Source organism: Bombus flavifrons, chromosome 6 (genome assembly GCF_040668555.2).
Source record: "Bombus flavifrons isolate JBK064 chromosome 6, iyBomFlav1_principal, whole genome shotgun sequence".
In the NCBI taxonomy this organism is placed as follows: Eukaryota; Metazoa; Arthropoda; class Insecta; order Hymenoptera; family Apidae; genus Bombus; species Bombus flavifrons.
The window spans coordinates 15,195,505-15,206,131 of record NC_138447.1 but is presented as its reverse complement, the minus strand read 5'-3'; the positions used below and the strand labels follow the sequence as shown (position 1 = coordinate 15,206,131).

The 10,627-nt window shown below is 30.9% G+C and overlaps 3 protein-coding genes across 3 annotated transcripts in view; 1 reads left to right on the top strand and 2 right to left on the bottom strand.

Moving 5' to 3' along the window:
- Positions 1-1,503: 1,503 nt before the first annotated feature.
- Edc3 (enhancer of mRNA-decapping protein 3) lies at positions 1,504-3,211 on the bottom strand. The gene is made up of 5 exons (XM_069116027.1): positions 3,054-3,211; positions 2,697-2,956; positions 2,486-2,622; positions 2,170-2,406; positions 1,504-2,097 (listed from the first exon to the last, which is right to left on the bottom strand). Exons 1-5 carry the CDS (start codon positions 3,209-3,211, stop codon positions 1,504-1,506), a joined length of 1,386 nt encoding a protein of 461 aa, XP_068972128.1.
- Positions 3,212-5,433: 2,222 nt separating this feature from the next.
- Positions 5,434-7,241, bottom strand: LOC138181296 (protein MIS12 homolog). The gene is made up of 4 exons (XM_069116037.1): positions 6,986-7,241; positions 6,227-6,396; positions 5,997-6,134; positions 5,434-5,907 (listed from the first exon to the last, which is right to left on the bottom strand). Exons 1-4 carry the CDS (start codon positions 7,071-7,073, stop codon positions 5,647-5,649), a joined length of 657 nt encoding a protein of 218 aa, XP_068972138.1. The 5' UTR covers positions 7,074-7,241; the 3' UTR covers positions 5,434-5,646.
- A 2,015-nt stretch (positions 7,242-9,256) lies between these two features.
- The window catches only part of LOC138180675 (neurotrimin), a 65,383-nt gene continuing 64,012 nt past the window's right edge, over positions 9,257-10,627 (top strand). The window contains exon 1 of the mRNA XM_069114742.1: positions 9,257-9,544. Coding sequence (XP_068970843.1) covers positions 9,493-9,544 — 52 coding nt within the window. The 5' untranslated portion in view covers positions 9,257-9,492. The remainder of the gene's footprint in view (positions 9,545-10,627) is intronic.

Here is a 10,627-nt window from a genome sequence, read left to right as displayed (position 1 = left end):
TATGTATGCTTTTAGTGATTACTGACTTTAGCTGAAGGTCAACCGTGGGAATACATTCGGCGACTGTCGACTATAGTTGACGCTCGTACTGAAGAGGTTAATTATTCAATTGTACTCTGTACTTTAATTACTAATTTAATAATAGAATTATTATAAAAATTCGTTAAACTGTAGTTACAGAGAAATAAAAGAAATATACAGTACCAAGTATATTAAAATCACTAATATTATTTCTTCCATCTCTATCTCTAAAATAGATATAAGGATTTAAACTAATTTTTAGACAATATATCAAACCTTGTCTTACAGTGCCTATACTAATTAGATTTGCTCAATGTATAATCAATGTATTTATATTTTTCTTTTTACATTATATTTTTAAGTCTACTTAAAGCTTTCTGTGCAAGAAATTCTAAAAAAAATGACATTGGTATTATTTATAGAATTTACTACCATATTAAATGTCAAGACTAATGTTCAAAATATATAAATATATATTTACATGTACAGTATAAATAACTTACTTAAGCTATGAGTAAAGTAAATCTTATACAATCATTCTATTACAACTCATTATTTGAATTATGCTACCATATTTCATACATTATTAAGTAAACACGGACATGTCGTAACACAAGTATATTTTATTGCAGTAATAAAAATACTTTTTAATCCATGCTTAACTTTACAAAAATAAATAGGAGCTAAAAGAGAATCCGAATATTATAGAAGACATGTAAATATTTCTTGTCTCATATTTAAACTTTATGATTAATTATAAACAATTTGTAAATAAATATTTTACAAATTTTTATGATAATATATCTCTCACAAGTTATGAAAAATATGTATAAAGAAAATTTCATCTCTCTACTAATAGACGATCTCTTCATGTCAAATTTGGGGGATAAATTCATCTAAATATGATCAGTAGTAATTTTTGTTCCAATGTTATAAATAAAAATGAGTCACATATGTATAAAAAAATTTGTACGATTATATTTTTTTGTAACAGGAATACCATATACTTATAGTATTATGTACTTATTACATACTTATAGTATGAAACGACATACTTGTTAAAATGTATCAAATACGAGTAGTATTTGTAGTTTTTATGCTTTATAACATTTAAAAATTTATATACTAGATTTACTAGAATTTATTTTTTTATTTAAAAGCATTTATTTTTTTTTATGTAACTTACAAAACCAAACACTGTATATTTATCATTTATATGTTCGTTTCTTGTATACACTGTATACTTACACATTTAAAAGAACAATTACACACAATTGGCTTTGCACACCAAATTATAATTGTTCCTACACAAACTGCACTTTATCTCTATAACATTAAATGCTACATCATACATGATCTTTATCATTAATTTCTGACAATACCTTCGCGATTTAAGTATAAACTTTAATTAGCAAGGCATAAAAATAAAATTATACTAAATTATAACATCTTATGAGAAATAACATCCTTTTTATAAATTTGCTAAGAATTATTGGAATGCAAAGGAATGACAAATTTTGGTCCAAAAGGAGACCTATATGTTATACCAACGTCTGCATATACTTCGTTTGGCAATGCAAGATTACATAAATATAATTTGCCATTGTCAACACTATGAGATAATGGTAATCCACCAAGCAGGCTACATTTACTAAGAATACCAGGTGTTCCTGTGGCTGGTGGTTCAATGGCTAAAATAGGCGCCCTATTATTATTTGCCCATTTTGCTATAGGTGTAATCATTCTTGGTGAGTTCTCGTCACAAAGTGCTACAAGTATCAAATCCACCACTGATGGCAAGTTTTTAAATTTAGTTTCTACCTTGTTTCCTGTTAACTTGTACAAAGACAATTCTTGTAGGAGAAAAACATCCTCGGAATTTTCTACAAACACTATTGTCTTAATGCCGTGACTAGATAACTGTCTAGCACAATTAACACCCGCAGCACCAGAACGATGAGGTCCACAAAGTGCAATAATCGTTGGCCACTGGTGTGCATTATTTGGATTAAGTCGATGGCTTCCTCCTAACAATTGCAATATAATTTCTGTACCAGCACGACCAAGAAGTTCCACCTAATTTTAAAATTAGTTTCATTACACAAAAATATTGTAAGCTTCTTTCTTATATAAACTAATTGTACATACTCTACGCTCCCAACTAATACCCAATCTATCTGCTGCTCCTATTAATTGACGATGAAGGTTAAGTGTTATGCTAGGAATTATTAAACCATTGTCTGTTACATATTCTATTTCACCAGCACTAGGTACCAGTATCTGTCTAATATCTGCACGTTCAGAAACAATAATATTTTCATCGTGCCTATAGTTTACTTGCTTTTGTTTCTTAGATTTCAAAGAATTTATTTTTTGCCACACAGCCTGTAAAAAGTGTACATTACTTTTAATACTATGTTAATAATGTGCTATGTAATGAAACTATAAAGAGAAAGAAGCATACCTCTTTATCAAATAGGGCTAAATTCTTTTCAAAATCAAAGTCTTGACTCAAGGATTGATCAATTGGAGTACCAAATGTGTGTTCATTTCTTTGTTTACTACTTAATTTTTTTTGTATTGGTTTATCAATAGATTCACCTGAAAAAGCAAATTATCAAAAATGCTTTACATTTACTTATTATAAGAAAAGTTAAAATTCTTAACTATTATACCTAATGGAATTTTCCCATTTGCAGGTTGTTCTATTGTGGATTGAGAATTATTATTTGGCTTCTTAAAATTAGTTTGCGTTTGTGATGATGTGGATTGAACAGAAGATGAAACACTTTCGGAAAATGACCTACCAGCTCTTTTGGCAATAGGTCTCTTTACAGTTATATTATTCTGTACTTGATTATTATCACTTGTATCACTACTGTCGAATCCTATATTATTAATTGATATAAACTCTACATTCAATATATCCTTCGCACTAAAAATTAAAAAACAATCTGTGCTTAATTCTACGTGCTTTATTTAATGTTCTTATTTATAAGGAAATTGATCAAATTCTCATCACTAAACGATACCATAATACAACTATAGGTGAACTATGAGGAACTCCATTACAAAAAGCTTTTGAAAGTATAATACAATCCTTATTTAAATCCACTATTTGTCCTTGATAAGTTCCAACTTCTTCGATACACTTTACAGAAACTGTACAGCCCACAAATTGTTCTGACATCTTGATTATCAATCTAGCTGCACATAACAGACTTATAAAAATCATACATCCTCTACAAGGTCTTACTTGAATGAAACTAATTGTTTTATGTGAGTAATGATTATAGAAATATCTTAACATAGTAACAACAGTAAATATTTTATGAATTAGACAATTAAAAGTTCAAGAAAATCGGAATTTTTACGAAAACAATTATGAAAACAAAAATCATACAAACCTAATATAGATGATTAAATCTAAATATATTTTTATTATTCGGCTAACAATGATTACGGTTAATTTAAAATTCTGTTATTATTTTGATATTTAAAAGTATCAAACATATGACAATACATTCATTAACGTGGAATACCGGACATAATTTCCGTATATTTTCATACAACTCCTACTCTAACCCCACACCATTTGTAAGAGCCTACAACGCGCTATATGAAAACGAAACATACCTCGATACTATTGGTTCGTTCCTCTTGTGATCGATTTTTCACTAAAAAAATACTAGAGATTTTCAAATGTTTAAACTACTGTTTACGCTATTACATAGCAAATATTTTATGAAAAAAATAAGTATGAATTTTATTCAAATATAAAAAAGTTCATAGAAGATAATGTATAAAATAAAATTAAAAATTATTACTGAAAAATTTAAGTGGTACATTAAAGTTATTGGTTGTTGTTCTTTGACATTCTTTAACATCCGATAAAGATATTCGTAACATGCATTCTGATGTTCTTCATCATTTATTATGTAGATAATTACGTACTAATATAACTTTGCATTTTTGTGATAGCATCAATCAAATTGTGATTGACACATTGTATCTTTGGCCTTTGTGTCTTCATTTAAAATGTAGCACATATTCAACAGATAATTAAATTATTAAAAAGTGCGTAATGTTCATTTTATTATATATATAAATTAATATTTAATTCAAGATTAAATAAAACTTTACAATACTAAACTTATCTATAATTATCAATACAAATACATCATGTTTTATATTTTATTTTAATATATTATAGTATAATATTCGCAGAATATAAATAAAGATTATGTTATATATGTATATAACACAATATTTCAAAAATGTTTTTTTTTTACACCTTCCAAATATTTTACTTTGTTTCTAAAATAACTATGCATCGTTATATATGGATTTTGCCTAAACATTTTATTTATATTTCTTATGGTTAAAAATAATAAAAATTATTATTTTAGAGAAAAACCTCTAATATATAAGATATACCAATATTTAATAATTTTATTACTCTTCCATAATTTTTTAATGAAATAAAAAATTATAATAGCACACTTTACTTTGTTCTATTATATTCAATGGATCGTGGAATGATGTTGGTATAAATCCTTGTTAAGCGAATATCTTTATTATAAAGTGCCTAGGAATGTTTTAAGAGGGGAAGCGTTACGCTTTAGTGTATTTTAAAGTCTTTTCTACACGAATACATAGGGACTGAATATACGACTACCAGCAGGAAGGAAGAAGCTACGTTAAAACCGGGAATGCCAGTTTATACACGAACATGTAAGAATAAGAACCCACAGTGAACACAAAAAAGATTCCTGTTTCGTTGTGCGTCATGACAGTCATGGCCGTCATGGGACTCTCATTGCTTATGTGAAACAAACCTAACTGTGGGTTGTTGGTTGGTGTAGTATATTTCTTCTTCGTATGCCTAAGAGGGAGGGAGCCATTACCGTGTAAAGTGTAAAGCTATAAGGTGTAGGATATAGGGTGTAGGTGTAAGTGATCTTACGCTGGAAGTACAACGGCAGATTAACGAAACGGCGTATCTATAATTATTAAATTTTTCTGAATTTCTAATTATCTTGTATATTTTTGTTAACTGAAATTATCACGATATCGCACAAAATATTATGAAGAAAAGTTATATTTTTTATGTTGCAACTTGCTAATTTTAAGTTACGCTTTATTCATTTATGACGTATATTTTGTTTATCTAATTATGCTAATTCTTATTATATTTCCATTACGTTCTGTATTCTCTTAGCTGCTAGCAGATAATTTGAAATTTGTATCTTAGATTAATCGTTGTAAATATATCAAATGAAAGTAATGTATGAAAGGTAAATACCTTGTTTCAATACAAAAGAATCCAACATTTTTGGTAGATGTTTGTTCAAGTGCTGTGAATTCTTAATTTTATTACAGGACTAATTTTTTTAATCCTCCTTCTTACAAACATTTTTATGTAATGATATGATAGCTATATAATTAATTAAAAAAGTTATAAGTCAATTTATTTATAAAAAATATTTAAAAAAATACAAAATATACAAATATAAAATTTATAGAATATCAGTTTATCTACTTAAATATTATTTACATGATTTTGTCCTACATGAAACATCTAGGACAAATAATTAATTTTTATATTGTTACCATTACTTCAAATCATAAAGTACTTAAATTAAATTCTTTGCATTTAAGATTATCTACTGTGTTGTATTTTATTTTTGTTGTAATTTGCGTTGTATCAAACAGACTTGCAGAAAATTGTTTATGATCTTCCAGTAACTGATATATATTTTCATTTATGTTGGAGCATGTCAGATTTTCTACTACATTACACATCTTATTTACACTTTCTTCAGAAATTGGAAATTGGTCTAAAGTTTGTAGCTCTTCTTTCAATACAGTATTCAAAATAGTAGCCTATAACGTTCATAGGAAGTTGGACTTTACTTATTATCTCTATAATAGCATAAAATTTATATTATATTTAAAAAATACTTGATACATACATTTTTTGCTCTTTGCTGTAAATCTTCTAATCTTTGATTTATATTTTCAAATTCTGTGTCACTATACTGTATCCTTTGGTACTTGTCCTCTTCCAATAGAACGTTACTTGGAACAGCAACATATTTATTTACAATATTCTAAACAAAAGAGTCATATGTGATATATACATACTTCTTTACATGTACTAGAAGAAATATTTTGTTGATATACCTCTGATCAATGTAATTACCTCAATATTTTTCAAATGTGGCATTGCTCCTTTAAAATATGCTGTCTCTAAATTCTTTTGATTTGTTTTAAGTACTGTTAGATTCTCAGAATTTAATTTGTATGTTTTTTCAATTGTTTGACACATCTTCTCAATTGTGCTAAGAATCCTTTCACTTACAATACTTTTCACTATAAAAAAAAAACAATTGAAAATACTTCTACATTTATACTCTATCAACCTTCTTACTGCATTACTAAATAATTCTAGAAATCTATGAACAAACTTTAAAAATTACTTTTAACAGAAATAAATTAAAATACTTGTTAAATATATAATATAATCATTTGTATTAAGTCATTTATTACATATATTTTTTACACTTTATTCAGACATTTGAATGAAACAAAATTAATACAAAGCAAAATTTAAAAAATGCAACTGGAATTTGATACGTATATCGGCTCAAGGTCAATTTTTATTTGTTTGCTCTCTGATTTTGAAGCGTGAGAGATGAGAAGGAGAAAGAAGCGAAAAGAATAAGAGTAGAAACGAGAGAGAAGAAAAAAAGTGAAGCGTTAGTCGTCCTTATGATTAACTTCGTCCGTAGGGGCCGGTGAAAGTATTCCAAGCAATGGACGAGTGTGACTCTAGTCATGATCAAATCTACATGATACCAGAGTGCACCCGTCCAACGATTGGAACATGTGGTTATACACAATCAGAATGCTGTAAAATCTGAAAAACATTCAAGAGAAACTGAAAACGGTGGCGCCTTACAAGTAGCGTACACGGCTCTTGAATGAAAGCTAAACAGCTGCATTTCGTATTCTTCCATCTTGCGTTTTCGTAATTCCGAGGACGCCATATCGTTCTAAATACACGTTAACTTGTAATAATTATTCAATGAAACCACTATTATACTATCTTGATACTTTTTCCTGAAGTAACTGTGCTTCTTTCCGATGATCACACCTTGACGTCCGTTGACAAATGAACATGGCGTCTATCTGCCTGCGTACGACAGCGTCCTTTGTCCCTTCGCGTTCGGCAACGCATCCGGATTTCTTAGCGGCACTTCAGTCCGTTTCAAAATCAACCAATCAGACATCATCCTTTGCCAATGAAAATCCACGGTTCCGGTTACACCGGAAAATGTTTATGATTACTCTTTTATATGTATTTTTCTATTTACATTAACGTATCCACAATCACGACAAAAATATTTCCTTATTACGAGATATTAAATTTGTTTTTTTTATACACTTGATAACCCGTATCGTAGGTCATTATATAAATCTTCTATGTTCCAGCTTCGCAATATCATCGCGAGATGGCTACACTGGGAACTTGAGAAAAATAAAATATTGTTGTGGGATACCTTGTAATTCGCACGAAGTAAACCAATCTCTTCGATCACATGAATTTTGAAAGTTAGACAAATAAATGCTCTGTATAAATAACATTAGAAATAAAACTTAGGTATCAAAGTTATGATATAAGTTTACAGGTACGCTTTCATGAGGTATGTACCCAGAGAGATAGTTGTACGTGTAAGGTAAAATAAGGGCTTTGTTTATTATCACGGGAAAGGGAAATGAAACGTGTTAGGCGTCTACTCAAGGGTAGTGCATATAAAGTTCAAATATTTTCTCTTTCTACCGTGTTATCAACAATTTAAAGTTCAAATGTTTCTTCCCGTTGCCGAAGATCTCTTTAGAGTTCTACGTGAAATATATATGACTAAATCATAAAAATGAATATGGTCATGTGTAAAAATTATTAAAATATTTACATTTTTGTTTTTAGGAATGTCGTTAATCCTTTAATAATTTCACGAAAAAAATTTTTAATCACTTCAAATTGTTCATTAATTTGTATTTAAACGCTCAAGCTCAAATCATACATATGTGTATGTAAATATATCTTACAAATGACATCATCGCAATTTTTTGTACTGGTATGAGTCATTCGGTTAATAATTCATGCAACATTATTCGGAATTATTTTTACGTTCACTCTCGTAACCGCAATGACTACAATCTTTCTACGAATCTACATGCAAGTTAGTTTCATTTCTATAAAGGAATTACTAAATTTGGTATAATGATAATTCTCTTTAAACGAGATGAGACAACGTATAGAAATAACTATATACACTGATGTTATTTGATTAATGTATCGATCGATACCTAATATAATTTTTTAATTCGTTTAGAGATAAAAAAGGAATGCGAAGAAGTGAATGCTCTTTGCCATTCGTCTTATGCACAATGACAAAGTGAATGGATGAATCGAAAGAGGTAAGCGCTCGACGAAAGTAACGTGCAAATACATGCTTCTCACGCGCGTACATATACGTGTGTGTGAGCCGATACTTTATGCGTTCGGAACTCCGTACACAGATAAATTCGATATTCGATACGTATTCTTGCTTTTATCTGTCTGCGCACATTGATTTATGCTCAGTCGCGATTTCCTATAAAATATATATGCGCTTCCTGTTCTCTCATCCTATATAACTTTTGGCATTTAAAATTCAAATTTAAATTTCAAATTGAAACATATCTGTGTTTCTTATCAACTGATACGAAACCTTACACGCAATGTGACTTGAAATTGTTCTGAAAAATATCAGCGACGAGGAAGGAAGATAAAGAACATACGTGTATACCTGGCGCCTTTTTAGTATTTTTAGATCGAGACAGCTTCTTCTTTCAATTTTCTTTGGGAAAATCATTCCTATTTGCTGTATATTCTATAGGGCGGTGGTGATACGCTGGTCAATTTCTTGATCGTACACGTTATCGTTTGTTATAATAAAATAAAAAAAAAATTTTACGCAATGTTCACTCGACATTGCGCCATTGAATACATACTCAGTTTTGTATAGGCGCGCGCTTCTACAAAGCCATCGGTGCACGTACACAGTCATACATCGTAGGCGTGTAAGTTTATTCCTACAGGAGTTGAGGCGCGTGTCGAGTTTGTACGGCGCTGAGTGCGCAACCGGTCGGCGCAGGTCCCTGTAAAAAGCCGGGGGCCCGGTTCCGTCGCCGCTCTTCGGATACCACGCGCGCTCGTTCTCTCAGTTTGTATTCGGTATCCACCTCGTATCGGTGGATACGTTCGGTTCTTTATTCAGTTGAACGATCATCCTTGCGAAAATACCGTCCACTCGTATACGTACGTTTCTCAAGTCGAAAATTAAGTTTCAAGCCAAACGACGACTGTAGTGCCAATTGTGTCGTTTGTTGACAGTGTTTTCGAAACAAAGACGGGAAAACATGTTACCACTGCGATTTCTTGGTCTATTGGTGATACTCTTTGCCGCGCAGGGTGAGTTTTCCTCTTCATTTTTTTATTTTTATTTCAGAAGAGCATCGTTAACGAATGCGATCAACCTTTTAAGGATAAAATTCATCCTGTTTGTTCCAATTCATCGGGACGAATATTGAAATTTGATCAATGGCATACGTTATGTACATATTCATGAAATAGTTTTTTTAACTGTAAAACTCGAGTGAAGTGATGCTCGTCCTTGTTGTTTCACGCGGCGAACACGCGTCCTCTGCGTCTATTCAAGGATTCCATTAAGTTAATTAAATCTAGATTTAACGCCTGGCGAACAGAGCGTGCGCGTTGGCGTGGGTGCTGAGTAGATCGTGCTAGGAGACCTTAAAGTTCTAGGGTCGAGACGACGCGCATGATAATTTCGCATGCATCACGACTAACTAACAGTTACCTCACCGTCCGCTCCGTATAAGCAATTGCAACAATAGTTACCATTGCGGGGCAGCATGGACGAGCATCGGTCGAGCGATCGTTCGTTGCGGAAGGAACAATTACTGTATCTTAAAAAAGCTTAATTACTCTTCCTTGTGCGCCAGTTTAGCCAGAAGCGCGCCCGTTGCTCGATAAACCGGTAATTGCGTACACTTTCAATTTGCCATGTTGACGATGTCGAGTACTTTGATACTCTGCGTCAGCCTGTTTGCTGTTTCATAATTCTATAATTCGATGGTCGAATGTACGAAACACGCGATAAGCAGACCTTTGCAATCTAATTTCGTCCATACGTTGCTCACCATGCCGTTCAATTTAATTCACTACCTACAACCAGCTGTGCAATATTGAAATAAATTGCCACGTGAGAAGAAATATCAACTGGAGACGTTTATACACTTAAGATACTTATGGCAGAATAATAATACGATTAGGTGTTTTGTAAAAAATGCATGTTATGTATGGTTATCGTAACAGACAATCTGCGGTGATAATTGGTAGCCACTACTAAGCATACATCCTATGTGATAAGTTTAATTGTAAAGGTATATCATTTATTTCGTCCTAGGAGATAGAATATTAATTGAATATTATTATATAATATTAATGGAATATTGATAAAATGCACATTATCGC

Bases quoted from the DNA above. Each gene is read 5' to 3' on its own strand.
- Edc3 (XM_069116027.1), bottom strand. From the start codon at position 3,211: ATGTCAGAACAATTTGTGGGCTGTACAGTTTCTGTAAAGTGTATCGAA. The intron at 2,957-3,053 runs GTATCGTTTAGT...TTTAATTTTTAG, and splicing joins TCACCTATAGTTGTATTATG to TGCGAAGGATATATTGAATG. The intron at 2,407-2,485 runs GTATGCTTCTTT...CACTTTTTACAG, and splicing joins TAGCCCTATTTGATAAAGAG to GCTGTGTGGCAAAAAATAAA.
- LOC138181296 (XM_069116037.1), bottom strand. From the start codon at position 7,073: ATGGCGTCCTCGGAATTACGAAAACGCAAGATGGAAGAATACGAAATG. The intron at 6,135-6,226 runs GTAATTACATTG...TCTTTTGTTTAG, and splicing joins CACATTTGAAAAATATTGAG to AATATTGTAAATAAATATGT. The intron at 5,908-5,996 runs GTATGTATCAAG...TGAACGTTATAG, and splicing joins TACAGCAAAGAGCAAAAAAT to GCTACTATTTTGAATACTGT.